Source organism: Cavia porcellus, unplaced genomic scaffold (genome assembly GCF_034190915.1).
Source record: "Cavia porcellus strain 051 isolate PalLab524CR breed Dunkin Hartley unplaced genomic scaffold, mCavPor4.1 scaffold_25, whole genome shotgun sequence".
Lineage (NCBI taxonomy): Eukaryota > Metazoa > Chordata > Mammalia > Rodentia > Caviidae > Cavia > Cavia porcellus.
Genome location: NW_026947508.1, coordinates 49,461,720 through 49,485,469, shown reverse-complemented (window position 1 = coordinate 49,485,469; position 23,750 = coordinate 49,461,720). Strand labels below are relative to the sequence as shown.

The following is a 23,750-nucleotide window of genomic DNA, read 5'->3' as shown; positions in this document are numbered from 1 at the left end:
TAACACGTCTGATGGGACAGGGCGAAGGAAGGACAATCATAGTGCCTGGCCCAGGGTGGGCACTTGACCAATGCCCACCCCCATCTTCCTCCCCTAGGCGGGGAAGGGTAGGTATACTGGGGGAAGGGGTTAGGTCTGGTCTGTGGGTCCCCTTCTTTCTCTTCACTGCACTGCATGCCTAGTCTTTAAAACAAAAAAATTTTTGAGACAGGGTTTTACTCAGTTTCCCAGGCGAGGCTCAAATTTGGGATGATCCTCCCGCCTCAATCTGCCAGCCTGACACAACACCCAGCCTCCCCTCCCCAGTCTTTCACTCTCCTCCTCTCACCTCCCCCCTACTCCCACCCACCACAGTCTCAGGACACAGTGCCCCCTCTTTGAACCTTGAATTTCTGGTGTCAGTTCCGAGCGTTACCTTCACCTTCACAGAAAATTCAGTTTTAAATCAAAGATACAAAGTTCTAACTGCGAGATTATAGCCAAAAGGGAGCCTTTTCCCAGAGGGGTGGGGTCAACGTGGTACCTGCCTGGTGGAGGCCGACCCCACCCCTGGAAATTGCCCACAGGCACCCCTCAGTTTACCTGGCTCGGCTCCCGCAAGGCCAGGCTGGGGTTGTGTTCTTTGTGAGGTCACCAGCATCTGGAAGTTCCCCAGCCAATAAGGCCCCTGCTCCTGCCTGCATGCAGGAGAATCTGTCCCAGCACTCTTGGGGGCTGAGGCAGGAAGACTGCAAGTGTGAGGCCAGTTTAGGCAATTTATTTAGACCTTGTCTTAAAATAAAGAGTGCTGGGACTGTACCACACATAAAAGCTTTTTTATTTTTATTTTTTGGTCCTGGGGATTGAACTCACAACCTTGCAGGTTCCAGGCAGGCACTTATGCCACTGAGCTATACCCCCAGCCCAAAAACTTAAATTTTAAAAAAGTTTATGCTCAGGCCTCCCCACTCTGCCTGGAAAGAACCTCACTGACCTGCAGTATGAATGCCTGGCCTGGTGCTTAAAATGCACCATCCAAGCCGCTCACCGTACAACCTCAAACCTCTGTTGATCTTGGGGGGATGAGAGCTTTGGAACCAGGCTGCCTGGGATGAGGAAACTGAGGCCCACAGGAAGAAAACACTGGCCTAATGTCACAAACCAAGACATGTATGTGTCTTCCCAACGCCTTGATGTTTGCCTACCCCAACCTCATCCTCAGTAGATAACTGTGTGGGACAGGGCAGGAGGAGGGCAGGGCCAGGGCACAGAGACCTTGGGACAAGGAATGGAGGACCCTGTGGCTGCCGGTCTAAAGGACATCTTTTTAAGGATGACCAATCACTAAGATAATTAAGATGATAGTAACTGGATAGAAGTGTTACAACCTAAGGCCCCCTAACTATCTGTAAGGTCTGTTCTGTATAAGCCCACCTGCTGCTTCCCCTCCCCTTCTCCCTTCAAATCTAACTAGGTTAAGTTTTAATTTCCTAAAGGCCTTAAAACAAAGGCCTGAGGTACTAGCTCCTGACATCCTGGGTCTTCCCTACCCAAGACCCGGTAGCCCGTCACAAGTTGTGTTAATTACATTAGATTGTATTACACTGTACATTCTTCACAAAAATAGCTTCGTTTATATCATAGCAATACCTGTAACTTGGCCTTACTGTAAATGTGTGTTTTCCTTTCCCTCTGGGCAAAGGATTGATATGTTAATCAATGCTCTCCTCTGTAAAGAATTGTAAAATCTTACCTAATTGATATGTTAACCATTGTTGCCCTCTACAAATAGAACAGTTGTGCTAAAGTAAGGTAACTAAGGTTGTTAATTGCTGTTAGACTTCTCTATTCTTTGCTAAAAAAAAACAAGATTTCTTCTTATCTAAACTTGCTAGTATTCGGGGAGACTTGCAATTGCCGTTTCTGCTTTGTAGTGCGTCACACCCCCAGCCCGCTCCTTACATTGTGTGACCAGCAGCTGTTTGTGGATTTACAAGATAAAAAGTCCTGACTTTTAGCTGTGAGGTGCGCAGTCTCCAAATTGGCTCCAGGAGACTCGTCACCAGGCCTGGATTTTACCTAATAAAGCCTTTCTTCCCAAATTTTAATTTCTTGCTTCCTTGAATTTCATACCGGGGTCCGAGTTATCACAGAAGAACTTCAGAACTCACAAAATGAGAGAGGGAGAACCGGGTATGGTGGTGTACCCCTGCAATCCCAGCACTCAGGAGGGGGGCTGAGGCAGGAGGATTCAGCAAGTTCAAGGCCACCCTGGGCTACACAGCAATACCCTGTCTCAAAAACTTTTTTTTTTTTTTAATCTGTACCAGGGATCTAACTCACGACCGCGCTCTTGCAAGGCAAGCGCTTATGCCACTGAGCTAAATCCCCTCAAAAACGTTTTTAAAATAAAGTCCTGGGCCCACCAGGCTTTTTTTCTTTCAGCCTCTGGCTCCCTGGCATACCTTGGGCCCAAGGTTCGGTCTCCAGAGCCGTATAGTGGTGGTTTCCCTTTTCTCCACAAGTTCAGCACCAGCTGCAGTCTGATCACTGATCTGGGAAAAGTGGCTTTGTCTTTACCAGAAGCACAGCCCCTCCTTTTTGATTCTCACTTTGTTTTTCCACTTTTCTGACTTTTTTCCCTCTGATTTTCTTCCAGATTCCTGGATTTGTGTTTCTTCTCCAACTCCCCACTTGTTTTGAGGCTACATACTGTCTGCTCATTAGAGTTCCTTTAATCACTTGAACATTCATACTTCAAGTAGCAAAGTCTGAAATTAATACTACTAGCCACCTTCAGAAAATAAGCAATGAGACCAAAAAAAAAAAAAAAAATACAAGCTGAGCTTGGTGGTAAAGCCTCCCACTTTCGAGGCTGAGGCAGGAGGATCACCATGAGTTCAAGGCCAGCCTGAGCCAGAACTGCATAGCAGGACCCTGTCTCCAAAACAACAATAACAACAAAAAGAATCATGTGGAAGCTAGCGGTGATGATGCGTACCTATATCCCAGAATCCTATGAGGCTGAGGCAAGAGAATGACAAATTTGAGCCCAGCCTGGGCAATTTAGCAAGACCCTGACTCAAATTATGAAGTTTAAAAATGTCAGGTACTTAGCTTAGTGCAAAGCCCTTGGCTTGAATCCCCAGAAATCCAGGGGGGAAAAAAGCAGCATCGTGACAAGATGAGGTAAAGGTGTGATATACTTTACTACAGGGAATCAATAAATAATGTATTTTATTATTACTAATTAAAGGAAAAATACAAACCAGACCAGTGGTCACACTCATTGTGCCTCTATTTCCCTCACTAATCTGTCAACAAGCGGCCCTCTGGGTTTATCTCCAAGTAGAAGTCCCTGAGGACATCAGCTACATTTAGGCTGCAGAGGCTGACCCCTAACTTGCGTCCCATCCCGAGCACTCCTGAGCCCACCCCCATGTCCAGGGTGCCTTGACCCAGAGGTGGCCTGCAGAAGCTCAGGTCACATGCCAGGACTTGCAGGTTTGCTTTATTTATCTAATTATCTTGAGACAGAGTCTCACTATGTAGTTCAGACTGGTTTTGAGCTCACTGTGTAGCCTAGTGTTATAACCTAAGGCCCCCTAACTATCTCGCAGTAAGGTCTGTTCTGTATAAGCCCACCTGCTGCTTCCCCTCCCCTTCTCCCTTCAAATCTAACTAGGTTAAGTTTTAACTTCCTAAAGGCCATAAAACAAAGGCCTGAGGTAATAGCTTCTGACAACCCGGGTCTTCTCTACCCGGTAGCCTGTCACAAATTGTGTTAATTGCATTAGATTGTATTAGATTGTACATTCTTCACAAAAATAGCTTCGTTTGTATCATAGCAATACCTGTAACTTGGCCTTACTGTATATGTGTGTTTTCCTTTCCCTCTGGGCAAAGGATTGATATGTTAATCAATGCTCTCCTCTGTAAAGAATTGTAAAATCTTACCTAATTGATATGTTAACCATTGTTGCCCTCTACAAATAGAACAGTTGTGCTAAAGTAAGGTAACTAAGGTTGTTAATTGCTGTTAGACTTCTCTATTCTTTGCTAAGAAAAACAAGATTTCTTCTTATCTAAACTTGCTAGTATTCGGGGAGACTTGCAATTGCCGTTTCTGCTTTGTAGTGCGTCACACCCCCAGCCCGCTCCTTACATTGTGTGACCAGCAGCTGTTTGTGGATTTACAAGATAAAAAGTCCTGACTTTTAGCTGTGAGGTGCGCAGTCTCCAAATTGGCTCCAGGAGACTCGTCACCAGGCCTGGATTTTACCTAATAAAGCCTTTCTTCCCAAATTTTAATTTCTTGCTTCCTTGGATTTTATACCGGGGTCCGAGTTATCACACCTAGGCTGGCCTCAAACTCAGGGTGATCCTCCTGTCTCAACCTCCAGAGTGCTGGGATTACTGGGGTGGTCCACCATGCTCAATTTTATTTTTTCTTTTCTTTCTTTTTTTTTTTTTTTTTCCTGGTACCAGGGATTGAACTCACAACCTCACTCTTGCTAAGCAGGCACTATGCCACTGAGCTACATCCCCAGTACTATTGTTTCATTTTTTATTTTTGGTTTTCTATTTATTTATTTGGTACCAAGGATCAACTCACAGCCTCACACTTGCCAGGCAGACCTGTGATGCTGAGTTAAATCCCCATCTCTATTTATCCATTTTGGTTTATTTGCTTTTTGAAACAATTTCACTGTGTAATCCAGGCTGACCTTGAACTGCTGCACTCCTCCAGCCTCAACCTTCCAAATGCAGGAATTACAGGTGTGCCCCACCACCCAGCTCTATTTTTGATTTTCTGAGTATGTATTTGATTTTCTGAGTATGTATTTCCAACTGACCTTGAACTCCCTAAGTAGCCCATCAGAACTCCCAGTGATCTTCCTGCCTCAGCCTCTGGGATCACAGGTATATATACCACCACACCCTGGCTCAGGACTCTGGGTTCAATCCCAGTCCAATCAACCAGGATCTCAGATAGAAAGAAAAGTCACATCCTTGGGGCAGATCTAATCTGTCTTTGTTGCCAACCCTTGCCCGCTAGGGAGTCCTTGGGTGGGGCAGAAAGGGCTCAAATTAGAAGAGTGAGGGATGGTAGAGATCACTCAGTGCTCAAAGGTCATTTAGGGGAAGACAGGATTTTCTGCTTGACCTGCTGAGATACAGTGAGGGTGTGGGAGGAGGAGGGACTTCAGGTGCTATCTCCACCAGGGGCAGGAGTGACCCAGCATTACAAGAGCCCGAAGGCCCCGGGAAGAATTCTGCCCAGCCTGGGCTCCTGCCCCCGCTGATCCGAGCCTCAGGACACCTCAGAGTCTCCAGTCTGGGGATCCTCCAAAGACAGCCTTCATGGGCTGCTGGAAGCAGTGTCTGGACAGGCCGACCAAGTATGCCCTGGTGAGCGGTATCATCGTGACCCTGGCATTAACTGTCGGGATGGTCCTCGCCTTGACGCTGGACTGGGGCTCCCAGTCAGGTAGGTGCCATGCTGACCAGCTTGGCCGCCTCTTTCCCACCCCAAGTGTGTGGAGGCAGAAAGTTCCTTTGGCCTTCTTTCTCCGGTTAGGTTGCCTGGAGACCAGCCCCCAGTGCCCTGGGGCGGGGCGCTCCCCCTTGGGGATCATACCTGTGCTTTCTTTCTTGCAGAGCTCCTCTGCTTCTGCCTCCCTGGCCTCGAGCCCGCCTTTTCTTGGCCGGAGCCTTCCTGGGGGCTCCCCTCCTCTCGCCCACTTGCCTCTGAGGCCTCCAGTCTCCCCCTCCTGGCCCCTGTTTGGCCTTCCACACCTGCGCAGTCCTTCTGCCCCCACCCATGTTGCTCAGCAGCCTGCGCTAACACTGCCCACGCACATCTGTGGCGCAGGTTTACCCCTGCTGCCATGCAAGGCCTTTGCCCACCTGACCCTCGCCATCTTTCCCCTCTGCTCTGACCGTTTCTCTGTCCATCATACCAGGCCATTTCCTCTGCTCCTTTTGATGCTGAGAATGGTGCCGGGGCCTCTCATGGGACAGGCAAGCACTCTTCCACTGAGCTTGCCCCAGTCCAGTGGCCATTCTCTCAGACAGCCACACTTTTCCATGTGGTCACTTCTGCCAGTCCTTCTTCCTGAATCACCTATTCCCTCCCTTCTGCCACCCTTCGAGAGCTCCCCGAAATGTCCCCTTCTGAGTGAGCCCTGCTTTCCCGAATGCCCCAGGCCAGCACTTTTGCCCCTGTCTTATATTTCTGGGGGCCCCGGGTCCTGCAGACACTGCTGACCATGCGCTGGATGCACGAGGTCGGGTGACTGGACAAGAGCCAGGGTGGGCCGAGGCTAGCACTGACAGCCCTTTGGTGTTCATTCCAGGCTGCCAGGGGGACGTCTGCCACCCCGAAGGGGATATGCTGAGTTACCTGCTGAGCCTCGGCCAGGTCAGCAGTCCCGATGGCCTGCTGGTCACCTGGAGCCATGGGGCCAACAGCCGCACTGAGATGGAGGAGGGCCTGAGCAGTAAGTCCTTCTGCCAGGAAGCAGGGCAAGGAGGGAGGGCAGAGGCCTGCACTCCTCACGCTGCCCTAGTGAAGCAGGCACTGGGCTCAGGGTACCAGCTCAGCCTGTGGCAACACTGAGCTCAGATTTGGACCAGGTATCTGATGGCAAAGCTGCTCCCATGCTGCCCTGGCCAGCCATGTCCCTTGGCCCACCGGGCACCACCTGTCTGCCTGTGGCACCCTTTGCCCTTAAAGACAAAGGAAGCCAGAGACCTGTGCTTGAGGCCCAGCAGGGCTAAAACAACTCATGAATACCTGAGCCGGTGTGCAGCCTCTCGGCCTCAGGAGCAGAACAGTCCCAGAAGCCAGGGGCCACCTGCTGCCAGATGGGATGCCCCCAGGCCACACATGGGCCCCAGCCCAGATGGCCAACTTCCCCTCCCTGCAGTCTGCCCTGTGCACAGAGCCCAGGCTCCAGGGAGACCCCTGTTCTGCAGGACAGCTGGGAAGCAAGCACCAGTCAACCCTAAACTACAGAACATAAAGGGACTGGGCTCCAAACATGAACTTCAGGAGACTTGGGTCCTGTGGTCCCTGGTTCTGAGTGGGGTCTTCAGTTTTACCTTGTAACAAGTTCCCAGGAAACCCTAGACGCTGCTCGTCCCCGGGACCACCCTTTGCTCCAGAACAGTCTCCGGAGGTCAGAGGAAGGAGCTGGGATCCAGAGTGGGGGGAGTGTTGCCCAATGTCACACTTTAGGTCTGTGGCTTTTGCCTGTAGGGGGTTGGGTTAATGGTTCTTTCTGGCTTCCTCAAGATGATTGATACCTATTTAGAGTATCAATCCCTGATGTATGCTGCCTTTTGTCTTGAGATCTGGCTCACAGCAGAGATATCTGTCTCCTCCAAGGTTTCAAAATATCTGATCTGCACTGGCTCCCTCCAGGGCCCAGCTCTGTCTGACTTCCTAAATATTCTGTCTAACTCAGCTTGCCTATAACACTGGGACCCAATGCACCCCTCGTGGCTCATTTCTCCTTCCCTCCCTTCTTCAAGCAAATCAGCCCAGATATGGTCTCTGGAAGGCATGTAACCACCTGCAATGTGATGGGAGATTTCCCGAGTGCTGGGGCCACCGGCGGTTATCACCACTTGAGGACGCTGATGCAAAACTCAGCCACCTTTGCCCAGCAGAAATCCAAAAACCTTGGGATTTTGGTGTTTGGTTTTGGTACTGGGGTTGGACCCTAAGTTCTTCCCACAGCCCCCCAGCCCTTTTTATTTTCAGTCTTGAGACTGGGCCACTAAGCTGCCCAGGCTGGGCTAGATTCCCACTCGGTGCCTCATGCTCCCTGAGTGCAGGGAATCTAGGTGAGCTCCACCGCACCCCGGCTCGCCTAGACAGCCATCTGAAAGCTCTTTTTCACCCCTACTATGCAGGTAGTAGGAATTCAGAATCCCAGCACAGACGGAGCAAAAGGGCTGCTCCAAGAGCAGGCAGCGGGGCCTCTGTCCTGCCCGCCTGCTGCTCACAACCTGCCTTGAACTGCCAGCACTGAGGGCCCAGGGAGCCAGACCAGAGGGGAGGCTGGGAACGCGGGGTCTGATCACACAGACCATGAACCACAGGGGAGAACTTGGACTCGAAAACTCAGGACCAGGAGTTTTTGCTTTTTAACAGGAAGCGGCAGGGTCAGGTGTAGACAGTAACTTGCAGCATGCTAGATGTGTCCAGTTCCTGGTCTCACAACATCTAGGAATGAAGTAAAAAACCAAGAGAAAGGTCGAGTTTTACTGAAAATAAGAGGGACAACTTCTGAGTTTCCAGGAGAGGTTCCGAATGAGAAACACTGAAGCCCTTTGTCAAAGGTTTTTGTTTGGTTTTTTGTGTGTGTTTTTTGTTTGTTTGTGTTTGTTTTGTTTTGTCTACTTGAGACGGTCTGCTATTTGATTCAGGCTGGCCTTGAACTCACTTTGTAGCTCAGGCTGGTCTCGAACTTGCAAGCTTCCTCCTACCTCAGCCTGCCTAGTACTGGGAATACAGGAGTGCGCCATCATGCCCAGTTGACTGAGTTAATTTAGAGTTAAGTGGTGGTACCCATGGGTGGTGAGTCCAGCCATCTGGTATACCCTGGCTGAGACCATGAATCAGCATCTTGTCTGGAAAGTAACTCGGGATGAGTTTTGACCTCATTCCATTTTTGCCCCTCTGACTCAAATTCCACAAGGAGGGATCAGAAACTATCAGAAAATCAGAATACAATGTGTCTCATTATTTTCCAGTTCTAAGAAACTACAAAGTATCAAAAGTGTCTCAGTAGCAGGAGATGGGCTCCTCTCCTGGTGTTCTCAGGGCAGTTGTCCTTGTTGTCATGAGGTGCAGAAAGGAGTGTGAAACTGTGTCACAGAAACAAATTATAAATGCTGGGAAGTTTCACCTGTGCAGAAAGTAGGCAGAGACAAAAATGAAAGGAAAGGCAACAAGATGCAGACTGTGGAAATGTGGTGGGCACACTTCCCTTCCTTCTGCTTTTCTGTATTTTTCAAGTGCTCTATAGCAAAAAGGAAAGATTGAGTTTTTTTGAGACAGAGTCTCACTGCAGTTCAGGCTGGCCTCAAATCTGGGGCAATTCTCCTGTTTCAGCAAGTGCTGGGATTATAGGCGTGTATCACCACACCTGGCTCTGTAACAGATTACAATGTTTTTGATATAAAAAAATTTTTTTGGCTTTTTGAAACAGTCTTGCTGTGTCATTCAGACTGGTCTTGGACCTTGAACTCACTATGTAGCCCAGGCTGGCTTCAAACTCATGACTATCCTGCCTCTGCTTCCCAAATGATGGGCTTTACAGGTGTGAATCACCGCAGGAGGCTGGAAAATTGTTTTACAAAATGAAATGACTAAAAGTTCCCTCTTCAACAGGTGACTCCATGGTCTTGGAGGCAGATGTCAACATAGAAGGGCTTGGCACAGCCAGTGAGACAGGCATCCCCATCATGGCCCACCCGCCAGCCATCTACAGTGACAACACCCTGCAGCACTGGCTGCAGACCGTGCTAACCCACTCCCAGAAGGGTAAGGTCCCCCTGCACTAGAGGTCTGGCCTCAGGAGTTTTCTGCCTCAGCTTCCCCTCCCCAACACTCCCCATGCCCAGGCTCAAGGGAGATAGTGCTATGGGTAGTCCCTCCGGGATCCACAGATTGGGCACAACAGGCCAAAAGCCAAGCGCCACCCTGATGCCATCTGGTCCCACTGCCAGTTACAGCAGGATCTAGGCACCATCCTAACTCCCGCTTCTCCTTCAGATGCTGGGCACCAACACTGCGTAGTCACCTAGCACTAGGCCACATCCCCTGCCACCTGTCTAGCTAGCTCACTTATCTATCAGTGCAAGACTGGAGACTGAACCTAGTGGCTCTCAGCCACTAAATTACATCCCCAGTCCTTTGCCTGGTGGGACTTAAATTTGCAACCTTCCTGCCTCGGCCTCCCACATACCAACTGCTGAAATTACAGGCCCAGGCCATGTCTGCTAACTGTAAGTCCAGTGTCAGTCACATCATCTCTTGGACCTCCTTCCTCATCAGCTCTAGTGTCCCTTGACTGTGAGTACTGCTCACTTGAGCGTCTATGAGTACCCAATTATCTTGGCCTGGCTTAGATGATTTCCTGTACCACCTTGGTCTCGTCTCCCCACTACCTTGATGGGGTTCGTTCACACTGGCTGCTGTCCCTGCCTGCATTGCTCTCCACTCCCTTTCTCTGAAGCCAAGGGACCCCCTTTTAGGTTCTGGTGTCCCGAGTCCCGTCCCATCCGGGAATCATAGCCCCTCCCTCAGGCACCTCTGCTCCTGCCCACAGTGGTGTTACCGGTACCCAGGCCCTGTCTACCACCTTGCCGTCCCGCCCACTTCTCCCTCTACTCTGGAGACCTTGGGCTTCCTAAGGGCTCGCCCCCCTCCCCGCTCTCCACAGGCATCAAACTGGACTTCAAGAGCCTCAAGGCCGTAGGCCCCTCCTTGGACCTCCTTCGGCAGCTGACTGACGCTGGCAGGGTGCAAAGGCCTGTGTGGGTCAACGCTGACATCCTGCGGGGTCCCAACAATGCTATCTCCATCCCGGTCAATGCCACACAGTGAGTGTTTACCCGGACTGAAGGACCCCAGGGGACTTTGCGGAGTTTGCTCCAGTCCCTGGCATGTTGCCTCAACTTGAGGCCCCTTCTCTTTTTCTCTTGTCTTTCTCTCTCTCTCTCTCTCTCTCTCTCTCTTAAGGCAAGGTCTCACTGTGTAGTCTAAGCTGGTCTTGAACTCACAGTGATCCTCCTGCCTCAGCTTCCTGAGTGCCAGGATCACAGATTAGTGATGAGTTTCAGCCTGGTCACCGCTGCCCTCAGAAACATCTCTGGCACCCTGGGACATGGAGGGGGTCACCTATGCCCCCAACTTCCTAACAGCCCTGATGTACTGGGCAGTCACCGTTGGCTGGCAGGTTTGTCACCCCTGCCTCATGCCCTGCTCCCCTGGTGAAAAGCACAGGACTTGGCCTTCTAGAAAAATCTTAAAACCTGACTCCCTCGACACCCTCCTGGAAGTCCACCCTGCCCCTCCTCCAGCAGCCCTGTGAGCTCTGCCCATGTGGTCTACATCTGCAAAAGGTTAAGGAGCAGAGCACGAAGCAATGGAATCCTTTTGTGGCACTAGTTGGGGAAAAAAGCTCACAAGAATGTGGCTCCGTTTATTGAGTGTTTATTTTGTGTCCTGGCATGGCTTTTAAGCACTTTGTTGCACAATACCATTAACTCCCACGGTGAGAATGAGGTAGGTATTAGCCGTCTTTCATCTCAGCCTACAGGAGCTACCTGACAGAAGTCACTGCCTGCCTAGGTCTACAAGTGGCAGAGCACAGATTCAAACTGAGGCCTTTCGATGCTAAGCTCTATGCTCTCTGACCCTCCACCTCTCCCCCCACCCAGCCCTCTGTCTGTCCACTTGATACACAGATGTGCGTCCGGGAAGCAGCAGTTTGAGAATGTAGTCAATGGCCTGAGATTAATATAACCCGTCTTGCGCAGTATTAATTGTTCTCCTTCCCCTCACTGGGGAGGGGGTGACAGGCAACCCTGTTTGCCTATTGAGATTCGCATCAGGGCAAAATTCAAATTAAAAAATTACTGGGGCCGGGGATTTAGCTCAGTGGCATAAACGCCTGCTTTGCAATTGCGCAGTCATGAGTTCAATTCCTGGTACTCCCCACCCCCCAAAAAAAGAAAAACAAATTTAAAAAAATTTTTTTAAATGACACTTTAGAGACTTGCAACTGGCAGAGTCCAGATCTGCACCCCTTGGAGCTCCAGTTCGGCCTCCCATCTGGATGGGGATGTTTTAGGAAGCCCTGTCCTTCCAGAAGGGATGCTATTAGAATCTCTCAAAGTCTCATCCAAGACCTGGACCGGGACTTTGATTTCAAAGTGCACCCTCTGTGTGTGGGACTGTGAGCTGCCCCGCTGCCCTGGCATCACAGACCCCGCAGACCCTACCCCTTCCTCCCACTCCGAACACCGGGAGGGAGGGACCTGCGGGGCTCTGCATGCCAGTGTCCGCTGCTCTGCAGGTTCCTGGCACTGGTGCAGGAGAAGTACCCCAGGACCACCCTGTCCGTGGGCTGGACCACCTTGTATGCAGCCCCGCTCCTTACTGGCCCATACACCAGGGCCATGTTGGAGGAGATGCAGGCACTGGTGGGGACCATGCCACAGAAGGTTACCTTCCCTGTTCGGGCTGTCATGGTGCGAAGGGCCTGGCCCCACTTCAGCTGGCTGCTGGACCAATCTGACAGGTAAAGAACCTGAAGCTCCCATCACAGCCCCTGCTGGCTCCAAACCCAGCTCTCATTACCATGGCTGAAGGGCCCAAAACGGCACCCCCCCCACCTGCTCCCTCCATCCCCTTCCTCCTCTGGTTCTTCTGGCCCTCCCTCTCCTAAGACAGGTGTACCAGTTGGGTAACACCTCCTTCTGGCCTTTGCTTTTAGCAGCCCCAGGAGAGGTTGATGCCCAGGGAGAGGGGCTGATGGGAAGCTGGAGGGCAGACCTCCAAGCCTGGGCCTGGCCTAGGTCCCACTCTGAGTACAGGAGTGGACCTGACGGCCTCCCAGGTCCCAGAAGGGTACTAAGCTAGCTCTTTGAACCCAGGTACACCCTGACGCTGTGGCAGGGCACCACCGATCCAGTGTCCGTAGACGATCTCCTCTATATCCGGGACAACACGGAGGCCCACCGAGTCTACTATGACCTCTTTGAGCCTGTCCTGTCACAGTTCAAGCAGCTGGCTTGTAAGGAGGGCAGGTAGAACAGGGCCTGGGTGGGCTGCGCAGGGCAGCCCTTGGCGGGCACTGGAGCACAGCCGAAGGGAAGCAAGGAGTCCTAGGTACAAGGGGAGGCGGGAGTCTTTGAGTCCTTGTTGTTATATGCCAGCCCTGGGGTGACATGCCTTCACAGGTTCATACAGCCTTTGGGAAATGGAGCCCAGAACAGTTAAGGAATTTAGAGTCACCCAACTTGTTCATTGCACCCCTCAGATGAGAACCCAGCAAAGTGCAAGGCCTACACACATCCTTACTGCTTCAGAGAACACAGCCCCTCTCCATGCCAAGGCCATCAATCAGATGCACCTCTGCAAAACTCTGGTGCTCTTGACCTTGAACCTAGGCAGGTCCACAGTTAAGCCAGCCCAGGGGGTCCCATCAGACACCATTCCTGGTGGGGAGCCACAAGTGAGGGGAAAGGATGCCAGCTTTTGGGCCAGACAGCTCTGATTCAGCCTGGTTCCAGCAACTCTCAATGCTGCAGACTTTGGCACACGGCATCTGCTAATCTACCGAGTGGGAAGTGGCAGCTACCAGCAGGTTGTTCTGGGCCCAGGCACACAGAAGGCACTGTGTGAGCAGTGGCAGCCACCTCATCCAGGCACTCTGGCTTCCCACAGTGAATACCACAAGGAAGCAGGTGTACTACACAGGTGGCAGCCTGAAGCCACTTCTCCAGCCTCGAGGCTGTGATGGGCTGGGCTGGGAGTGGCTGGTTCCAGAAGTCCACGGCAATGGGGCTGAAGCCACGGTCATCTTCCCAGGTAAGTGCCTGCAGCCTGGGTGCTCCCCATAGGTCTGTGGCAATGCCCTGTGCTTGAGTGAATACCTTGGGTCTGTTACCATGGCAACACAGGCCCTGGTAAGCCACATCTTGCATACTAAATGTGGGGTGGAAGGGAGGGTGTCAGTGCCCAAGAACAGGGGGTTCCCAATCTTCAGCCCTCCAGGCCTCAGCCACACAATGCCATAGGAAGGGCGGTGCAGGCCAAGGGCTGAGCTGGCCACTGACTGTGTCAATCAGGCATAGAACGTGGAGTCCAGAACTAAGCCAGCAGGTTCCCACCACTGGAGGCAAGGCCTCCAGTTATCTCTGTCAGCCTCCACTGTATCAGCAGGGGTCTCTAACAGCCCATGATGGCCCAAACCGCAGACCCTGTATCCTCTTGCAGACAAAGATGGCATGATCCTGCTGGATATCGGCCTCCAAGGAGCTGCAACCAGAGAACCTGTGCCCATTGTACATGCCCCAGGTGGCCCTACCCTGACACTGGAAGCCTCCCTGCTAAAGCTGGCCATGCGCCCTGGGCGCTGGGGTGTCCACATGAACATAGCAGAGCCTGCAGCCCTGCGGCCAGCTCTGACCACTCTGGCACACCTCTCTTCCCTTGGCCACCTGCCCCGGCCTGTGTGGGTTGGGGCCACAGTCTCCCATGGCAGTTTTGCAGTCCCTGGCTACATGGATGGCAGAGAGCTGATCACTGCTGTGGCTGACATTTTCCCGCATGTGACACTGGCCCCAAGCTGGCCCGAGGAGGTGCTGGATGGTGGCTACAGGGAGCAACTGGTCACAGATATGCTAGAGCTATACCAGGGGCTCTGGCAACCAGTGTCCTTCCAGATACAGGCTGGGCCACTGGGGCAGAGCCCAGCAGGGGTAATGGCCACATTACTGGCGGCCTCACCCCGGGCCACTGTCACGGTGCAAAGCAGCCGTGCTAGAAGCAGCCCTGCAGTTGTTCGGGCAGGACTTGTAGCAGCCAGGGCTGAGGACAGAAGCCGGGTCTACTACAGGTTGACCCAGGAGCAGCGCCAAAACTTGCTGGCAGACCTTGGCAGGAACTGACTGCCTAGCTGTGAGCAGTGCCAGGCTGGCTAATCTCTGGGCCATGGCTTCATGGGTGGCAGGACGAATAAACACCTGGCCTTCCTCCCTACACTGTGCGTGCACCCTCAGGCAGCAGGGCTGGGCTCCTAGAGTGTCTGCAGGCTGGGGGCCAGGTCGCTCCGGTTGTCCAGGAGGAAGTGCTCGCACGCCTGGAAGGTAGAGTAGAATGCCGAGGACAGGCCAGCCACGTTGGAGGTCACATAGTTGAGAAAGCCAGGGGTGGCCTGGTTGTAGTAGGACACCTACAAGGCACAAGCTGTGCTCAGGGAGGGAACAAGGGGTGGGAGGGCCTCTGGGGAGCCTGGCCTCTGGGAGGGCAGCAACCACAAGTCAGCTCCCTTAGAAAACTGTCCAATTGGTAGATATGAAGTCCACAAGGCTCCCTGAACCCTCCCTCAGGTGGTGACCTTCACCTGCATCTTCCCTGCCAGCCAGGAGACCCCAGCGGATCCCCAGACCCCAGCACTGAATCCTTTCTAATCAGGATGCTCTGGGGTCACTCCAAGGTACTCCAGGGTACAAGTAAGTTCAGGTAGCAGCCACTGGCTGAGACCACATCCTGGCCAACCTGGGGTTCCCAAAGCTTTGAGCCATGCAGGAAGCTGTGGTCCCCCTGCTCTGCTGAGTTTCGTGGGCCCTGGGAGCCCTATAAAGCCTTCCTGGAGGAGAAAGGTCATCTAGGCAAATAAATAATAGATGGGATTTTAGATGGGACCAGGTCTTCGCAGGCAGCACCAGGGCTTTCTACAAGCCCTCGAAGCAGCCTCTGACTTCAGATCTTAATGGGGTCCGTTTCCAGCCCCCATATGCGCAGTTCTTCCAGGCTCTGATAAGCAGAAGGGTCTGGAATGTTCCCACCCCAACAGCACCCACCTCAATGAATGTGGAAGAGGCAGAGCCTCGGGGAGCAGGGGACCCCAGGTCTCACCTTGGTCAACTGGTCCCCTTCTCGCCACAGGCAGAAGCCTGAGCACAGTGTCTCCCCGCGGCGATACTCTGGCGTCTCAGGGTGCGTTGGCAGTGTGACCGACCTCAGCGCAATGATGTAGGGGTCTCTGGAGAGGAGGCAGGGCTAGAAGGAGGTGACGGTCTCCCCAACCTGGCATGAGTTCTCAAAGAGACACCTGGCTCAGGGCCAGTCTGGAGAGCAGAGGCCAGTGTGACCCCACCCTGGGGGTGGTTTCTGGGGAGACCTTTCTACCTTGGATATGCTGGGAAGAACTACAGGTTTTTGTTTTGAGGCAAGGTCTGACTATTTAAATCTGGCCTTAAACTCACTATATAATCCAGGCTGGCCTCAGACACCCTGCTTCAGCCTCCCAGGGTTACAGGTTGCCAGACAAGTAACTTTTTGCTTTTGTTTTTTCTGGTCCTGGGGACTGAACCCAGGGACTTTGTACTGAGCTATATTTCAGCCCCTTTTTTATTTTTATTTTTTTGAGACAAGGTCTCACTAAGCCCCTAGATTGCCCAGGCTGGCTTAAACTTGGGACCCTCCTGCCTCACACTCCCAGTGTGCTGGGTCACAGGTATGCACCAGTATGCTTGGCCTGAGACTTTTGTTCTTCCCCTTCCTGTCCCTGTTTACAGCAGGAGTGAAGCTATCTGTCCTGGCCTCTGATCCAACACCACTGGCAAGCTTGTTTCCTCCAGTTACAAGGCTTCCGGAGGACAGTGGCCAAGGGGTGGCCGTAGGAGAGCGCTCTGTCATAGCCTTGGGTGAGACAGACATGAGCACACGATTCATCACAGATCCTGCTCTAAGGCACAAGTGTGTACCTTTCTCTCCCACTTACTTTCTCCCAGCAAACCCACAGCCAAGAACGGGATGGCCGGAGGTCCCACTGCCAGGAGGCAGCAGAGCTCTGGCTGAGCCCTCCCCGCCAGCCACCCTACCGTGCCCCTGAAAGACAGGCACCCACCCGTTGTCACAAGGCTTCCGCCGTGAGGCCAGGATCACAAAGTCCTGGGGCTTGGCATCGCTGCCGAGGCTCGGGCTGATGACGTGGTAGATGGCATCATCATCATCCACCTGCTGCACGAGCTGCACGCTCCTGCGGGGACACCGCTGCTCAGGGCCACCAGGCCTCGCACGCCACACGCACACAGCTACCCCAGCAGCTCTTGTGCCAGGCCCTCTGCTCTCGTGGGGACACGCATGGTAGACTCTCCAGAATGCACCCCTCCTTAGGTGGCTCCCCAAGACACGCCCTCATCTAAGCCCCTAGAGAGATGCTTCAAGGTCCCAGAGCCAGGGCACCAGAAAAGCACTAGTTCAAACATCCTAAACACTGACATTTCTGTCCATTTTCCTGAAAACATTTGTCTGACTGAATTCAGGAAGATTAAAGATATAAAGAGTCAGTAAATGTAGGGAGCAGATTTCTAAAGGAATCACATCTGGATTCAAAGTCACTCACTATATTTAAGGAGAGGCTATGCATGCACCAACTTATAGGAAGGATCCGCAAATTTGGTGGATTTTGCAAATTGGCTGTTTTGTTCACTGCACTGAGCCTGGGAAGGGGCCCTCACATCCCTCTGCCTTCCAGACCAAGCGTCCCTGAACCCCCATGGCACACAGCTTGAAAGTCACTCTACCATTCCTGAGGGCAAGTCCACGGCCCACCCACCTCCGAGTGCCTATTTAAGACGGGGGAATGGAGCCTGAAAGGAAGTGACTTGCTCAAAGGCATATGCCCAGCAGGGACAGAAATGAGATGCACCTAGGCCTCCAGGTATCTTCCCTGAGGGCTCACCATCACCCTGACTCTACCTAACCCAAGCCAGCCCATGTGGCTGACAGGAGGTGCCCTACGGCAGAGAGACACTGCCCACCCGTGCCACAGCCCTCACCGGTAGTGCCTGTCCCACTCTGGCCTCCGTCGCAAGTCTGAGAGCAGCAGGAAGGCATGGGCGGCGTCCACGTGCACCAGCATCTCCAGGTGGAAGGACAGGAACTTGTCCTCCTCCAGGGTGTACAGGCGGACCTGCCCGGCAGACACAGCCTCAGTCAAGCACCCTCCAGGGCTGTGCTGGCTGGGCGGGGCCTGCTGGGACACTGGGGCTGCCAACAGGTGATGAACTCCCAAGCTATTGCGGATGGACTCGGAGAATGCCACAGAAACGGGCAGCTGCAGCAGGAACGGAGGCAGCAGTGCCATGGCCCCTCAGGGCTGGGGCCCTCAGCCCAGTGTCAGAGGCAGAGCACAGACCCATCCAAGGGCACAGCCCGGAGTGGGAGCTCGGTCTTCTCCACTGTCCATTGAGGGGATCAAAAGTCAGGGCTTCTTCACCCCGGCCTGGGGACACACGTGTTTCTAGAGCTTAAGAACTCCTGTCGCTGGCCACCAGCCTCTGCAGCCACTCGGTAAGGACAGGAGATGAGGGTGGGCTCAGCTACCTGGTTGATCTCTGAGGACAGCACCCAGTTGTCTTTGGCCACCAGCACCTTCAGCGCGGACACATTGTTGTAGCTCAGGTACACCTGGAGAGAGCACAGGGTTGAGGCAGTATAGGGTGCAGGAGAGGAGCTAGGGCTGGGAGGCTGGGGTTACTGGGGAGAGGCCCGGGCCTCCAGAAGGGAGCTCTGGCTGGCCCTGACCCCCATGAGCAGACAGTTCCCCACAGCCCTGCTCCCTGCAGGGCCCCCTCCAGACTCACTCTGACCAGCAGGGGGAGCTGGGGGGGGGGAACCCCATGGGCCTGGAGTCTGTCCCCTTGAAGCAGAGGGTATTACCTGGTTGCTAGGGTCCCAGGGCACAGAGAGCGGCACTTCCGCCTGCTTGCAGGACACAATGTACTTCCTGTGAGGGGAGAAGATGGCACTCTGGGTCCCTAGGCAGGAAGCCTCATGCTGGCCTGGCAGGAGGGGTGGGCTCCGGGTGAGCAGGTACAGGTGACCGCACACCCCATAGGACAGCTGCTGAGGGTAGGGACCTCAGCCTGCTGAGGGACAGCCTGGGCAGAGGGCAGCTGAAGGCTCAGTCCTCACACCCTTGTAGAGTGACTTCACCCTTTGCCCCAGTGTCTGCACTAAGAAATGGGGCAGAGACACCAGCCCTGAGGGTCCCACCAGGAGTGCAGCACTGATGTGTGGCAAACGCTCCAATGTGGGACACCTTTCTCCCCTCCTTCCTCCCTTCCTTGCTCCCCTTCTCTTTCTGTTACTTTATTTTTATTCGTGGGGGGTGTTGGCTTTTTGGTTTGTTTGTTTTGGCTTTGGTTTTTTTGAGACAGGGTCGCACTGTGTAGTTCAGGCAGGTCTTAAATTCACTATGTAGCCCAAGGTAACCTCAAACTCACAGTGATCCTCCTGCCTTGGTCTCCCAAAGTGCTGGGACTACAAGTGTGCACTACTACGCCTGGCTCCCCTTTGATTTTGGGGGGACATGGCCTAACTAAGTCACTAAGTTGCCCAAGCTGGGTTTAACTGGAGATCCTCCTGCCTCAGCCTCCAGCCTGCTGAGACTACAGCTCCAGTGCACTTCCGACTTACGGCACCTGTGCACCCAGCATGTCTGCAGCACCCTGCAGTTGCAAGGCGCTCAGGCGGCAGAGTCCACACATTCACGGCCTGCACACCTGCATGTCCTCTCCCAACCTGCCTGCCTTTCTCTGCCAATGGAAACACAGGCTCTGCTATCACCTGGCTGCTCAGGTTCCACTGCTGCCCACTGGCGCCACCTGCTGTGTGCCACCAAATCCTTGCCCTGTGTGTCAGGCCTGCGTAACGGGCCACAAGCCAGCTGTCTAAAGGCTGCATGGGTTTCGGGGCCCAGCCCAGTGCCTGGCTGCTCCAGAAACACAGCATGCCCAGGGTTACTTCCCCACGTCCATCCCACTCGCCTGTCCAGCCGGATCTTCTTCCTGGCTTGGGCTTCTCTGTAGCGCCGCTCACCATCCTGGAAGGAAGCAGGGACAAGCTGCAGTTGGGGAAACAGCAAGGAACTCCTGTTCTGCCCCTCCCCACATCCGCTGCACACCAGTGTGGAGCTCAGGTCTCCAGCGGAGCTGAGTTCAAATGTCCTGGCCAGGAAAGTTTGGGCACCAGCTGCCACCTTGACTCTACCAGGAGTCTGAGTGACCAGGAATGTTGCTTTCTCTCACCAGGCCTCAGTTTCCCCCTCTGTCACACAGGGACCCTCAGAGGGCACCATCATGACTGCCCATGTACTCAGGCTTTGCTATGAACCAGCCCCTTTCAAAGCCTGTCACTCCCACAGAAAATCCGATGGCCGGCATACACTCTCCCCATGACACAGGGGGAGAGACTGAGTCTGCGGTGGTAGGGTGGCTCACTGCAGGCCAGAGTACCCGGCAGAACCCAGATGACCTGGCTCAAAGCCCACTCTCACACCACCACCTCTAAGGTTCCCACTCACAAGCGTGAAAGGAAGTGCCAGCTGGCAAACACCTGTGATCACAGCTACTCGGGAGGCTGAAGCAGGAGGACTGCAAGTTCAAGTCCAGCCTGGGCAGCCTGGAAAGACCTCATTTCAAAATAAAAAGACGAGCTGGAGACACAGCTGGTGGAGGAGTGCTCATCTAACAAGGGCCTGGAGACAGGGTCAGGGCTCCCTCTCCTCTGCTGCCGTCCCTCTGGCCACCTCTCTTCCCAGCTTCACACCATAGACACAGGCTGGCATGGCTGTGCCCAGCCATAAGGCAGTCAGTGGGGACAGGGGCGCCTTCCTGGAGAGAGGCCTTCGCTGCGTCACCACCCGGCTTCTGGGAAGCAGGGATAGCCTTCTTCAGACACTGTCTCAAGCCCAGGCCCAACGGTGACCCCTGCAGGCTTGGTCCCCACAACCCCCAAACTCCACAGCCCTGAGGCAGGGTCTACAGGGCACATACTCCCAGGTGGAACTGCTGTTCACACGGCCCATTCACAGATGGCTCAGGCAATGCTCTGGCTCTGGGGACCCCTAAGTCGGGCTCTTCCCTGTCCTGCAGGTGAGGTGGATCCTTCACATCAGTAACAGCCAGGCCCCACACAGTTCTGGGTTCTGCCCGGCTGCCTTCACCGGGACATTCAAAGTAAGCTATTCTCCTCAGAGGGCCAGGGCCACCCCAAACCACTCAGACCCAAGGGCCAGAGGGGCAAGGAAGGGAGGTGCCCCCACTCACCCCTGGCTGTGGCTGGATCCATGGCAACTTCTGGGGCTGGTCATCCGCGTCCAGGACCACGAAGGTCATGAAAGCGCTGTTGATGTGGCGCCAGCGGGGCTCAGCCTCCTGGCGATAGGCCTCCACGCACACTCCCACCTCCATGCTATGGAGGAGAGGAGAGGGAGTGCTGGCCACGCCCTCCCCCCAGCAGCACGTATGCAGTCCTCACAGAGCCACGCGCACACATGCACGCACACGCATGTTCACACCCTCCTCTGTTCTAGCTCCATGCAGAAGTGTTCCCATCCACCTGTGTTTACAGAGCACCTGTGTGTGACCAGTCTGGGCACATGGATGGGAGTCAACCTGCTCGGTCCTGGCCCTCCGGGCTAATGCTAGGGAGTGACCAAGGAGGAAGCAGAGAGACACAGCGCAGTTCTAATTTCCAAGGTCTGAGAGGACGCGGGCCACCAGCAGAGGCAGATGGACTAATCAGGAACCTCACCCATTATACAGGTTCCCAGCCCTATGGTGGCCAGCTAGCCATGCCTCGTTAGTTTTATCAATTATAAAGCAGCAGCCACAGCCAGGCATGGTGGCACAGGCCTGGAATCCCAGCATTCTGGGAGGCCGAGGCAAGAGGATCTCAAATTTGCATACAGCGTGGCCAACTTAGCGAGATCCTATCTCAAAATGAAAATAAAAAGGGCTAGAGACACAGCACCCAAAGAAGGCCCTGTGTTCAATCCCCAGCATAAATAAGCAAATGCACACAGTCACCACCATTCACCATATCTTTGGAAGTTCTGTGACTGCAGAAGGGGGACTTTATACACAAGACTGGCACAGGACAAAAATTTGGCCAAGATCACAGAAACAAGGAGGAAGAGGATCCGGCAGCAGCCAGATGTATGCTGGGAGGACCTTGCCTGCCAGCCCAGTGGCTGGCCTCACCCCAGCATCCGAATTCTCCCTGCCTCCTCGGTGAGGCCTCCCAGGCTGACAGGCAACTCAGTCCCAGTGAGAGGGAGCTGGAGGAATGTGCTGAGCTCCTGAGGCCGCCAGGGACCACACAGCAGTGGCCAGGAGCCCCAAGCAGGGGAGCTACGTGTACCAGTGTGGGTACGGAGGCCCAGCCCGGACAGAGGCTGAGACTCTTCCTGCACCCCACCCCTCACCTGTGCTTGAACGCATTGTTGACAATGGCCTTGAACACCAGGCGGTCCCCGACCTGGGATGGGCCCCGGAAGTGGAACATCTCAATGGCCTTCAGTGTAGGGTGGGCCCGGCAGAGGCGGCTACGGGAACAGGAGAGATAGCCCCTGGCTTGTGGCTGCTGACCTGGGCCAGTCTCCCCTCCCCAGCGGCAACCATGTGTGCCACCCTAGGGACCAACCTAGGGACAGGTCTGCTCAGAGGACAGCGTCAAAGTCCCTGTTCACACATTTCCACATGTAGGACTGGGAAAGAGCAGAGGTCAGGGTGGCAGAAGGAAGCCTAGGACAGTCCCCAGCTTCCTTCCAGTGTTTGCCCCTTAACACCTGCCCTCCCATCCCTGGGAAGCCTTCCCTCCCCCACAGCACCTGTCATGCAAAGCCCAGGTGCTCCTCCTCCAGCAAGCCTTCCCTGACTGCCAAGATTTCACCCCCAGCCCGGGCTGCCCAACAGCCCTGCTTCTTCACTGGTTGCCTGGCCAGGCCCCAAGAATGAGGGAAGAGGACGGGAGGGAGAATCCACTGGCAGAGGAGGACACAGGGGAAGCAGCAGGTACAAAGTCAGGGAGCTTTCAGTGTCAGCTCTGGCATGCAGCTGTCAAAGGGTGCTTAAACACCCTGCAGAGGGCAGGACACGCCCCAGACCAAGAGATCGGGGACAGCTTCCACAATGGGAGGAAGGGGACAGTCAGAGGCGGCTCTGGGCAGAGCGGGGAGGTGATCATGTTGCCAGCAGACAGCACAGTGGCTGCAGGATGTCACAGGCTGAGGAGGAAAGAACGGGAAGGTGGGGTGGGGAACGGCAATGGCTGATTCTAAAAAGCGCATTCACCGGGAGGGCAGGCAAGTGAATCAAGGGTTTCTGTTTGTTTGTTGTTTTTGAAGTGCTAGCGATTGACCCCATGGCCTGGTGCACGCTGCACAAGTGTTCTACCACTAAGCGACATCCCCAGCCCACGGGAGGCTTGCCCAGGAGGCAGAGGGACTGTGGTGGAATTTATGGGTAGAGGAATAAATGGCCAGCTACCAGGAAACCATTTCTCTCAGGGCTGAATGTCCTGGGAAACCCTAACAGAATGACCAAATGATCTGAGGGCTTGAATGCCAACATCAGAAGGGGTTTCTCCGGCCCTGGGAACACCAAGGGGAGGAAAGAGGAGGCAGGCAGAGGCCGCACGCTCACCTGGCTGCAATGGTGGCCACATTCTCCATCCAGGCCATGATCTGGCCCCCAAAGGTGTTGCCCTGGTGATTGGCATGAGGCGGCAAGACCAGCTCCACACTCTCCACGCGGGTCTTCTCGGCTGGCACGGTGCGGCTGCAGTCCCTGATCTCGGGGTCTGGCCAGGCAGGGGGTGGGAAAGTGAGAGGGTCCCCCTGGGCGGTCCTGGGGCCCCACACCACCCACAGTCCTTAATCCCTCAATGTTGAGTGCACACAAGGCACAGGCGGGTCCCGGGTGAGGGACGAGACACAAGCCTGTCACAGGCAGTGGGCAGGACACCCAGTGTGAGCAGAGACACACCTGGTCTGAACCCCGGCTGTCCTACCCAGGGTGTATGACCTGGGGACTGGCACAAGGGTGCACAGTGCAGGAGTCTGCTCTGTCCTGATAGCGCTCGCACACTCCGGGAGAAGTGTGGTGGGGGTACGCAGGGCAGAGCTCCACATGCACCCGCGGCTACACCTCAGGACAACTCTTCCTAC

At 54.2% G+C, this 23,750-nt stretch overlaps 3 protein-coding genes across 10 annotated transcripts in view; 1 reads left to right on the top strand and 2 right to left on the bottom strand.

The window, feature by feature from the left end:
- Mroh7 (maestro heat like repeat family member 7) overlaps nt 1–11,020 on the bottom strand; it is a 61,464-nt gene extending 50,444 nt beyond the window's left edge. For 5 of the 7 annotated variants that reach the window (XR_010043195.1, XR_010043196.1, XM_063236546.1 and 2 more), the window contains exon 1: nt 524–11,020. The gene's annotated coding sequence lies outside the window, so the exon portion shown is untranslated. The remainder of the gene's footprint in view (nt 1–523) is intronic. The other 2 variants (XM_003464057.3, XM_063236547.1) reach the window with 1 other exon arrangement.
- Nucleotides 5,336–14,767, top strand: Fam151a (family with sequence similarity 151 member A). The gene is made up of 8 exons (XM_023562551.2): nt 5,336–5,470; nt 6,339–6,482; nt 9,386–9,538; nt 10,440–10,599; nt 12,078–12,302; nt 12,658–12,797; nt 13,451–13,594; nt 14,003–14,767. The coding sequence occupies exons 1-8, from the start codon at nt 5,344–5,346 to the stop codon at nt 14,674–14,676; spliced, it is 1,767 nt and encodes a 588-aa protein (XP_023418319.1). The 5' UTR covers nt 5,336–5,343; the 3' UTR covers nt 14,677–14,767.
- Acot11 (acyl-CoA thioesterase 11) overlaps nt 11,197–23,750 on the bottom strand; it is a 29,346-nt gene continuing 16,792 nt past the window's right edge. Inside the window, exons 7-16 of one of the 2 annotated variants that reach the window (XM_063236551.1) lie at nt 23,227–23,383; nt 22,008–22,127; nt 20,848–20,992; nt 19,563–19,622; nt 18,458–18,520; nt 18,122–18,205; nt 17,575–17,708; nt 16,641–16,772; nt 15,647–15,773; nt 11,197–14,960 (exon numbers count right to left, since the gene is read on the bottom strand). In XM_063236551.1, the coding sequence (XP_063092621.1) occupies nt 14,805–14,960; nt 15,647–15,773; nt 16,641–16,772; nt 17,575–17,708; nt 18,122–18,205; nt 18,458–18,520; nt 19,563–19,622; nt 20,848–20,992; nt 22,008–22,127; nt 23,227–23,383 (1,178 nt within the window). In that variant the 3' untranslated portion in view covers nt 11,197–14,804. Of the gene's footprint in view, nt 14,961–15,646; nt 15,774–16,640; nt 16,773–17,574; nt 17,709–18,121; nt 18,206–18,457; nt 18,521–19,130; nt 19,623–20,847; nt 20,993–22,007; nt 22,128–23,226; nt 23,384–23,750 lie in introns of those variants that run through there. The other variant, XM_063236550.1, reaches the window with a different exon arrangement.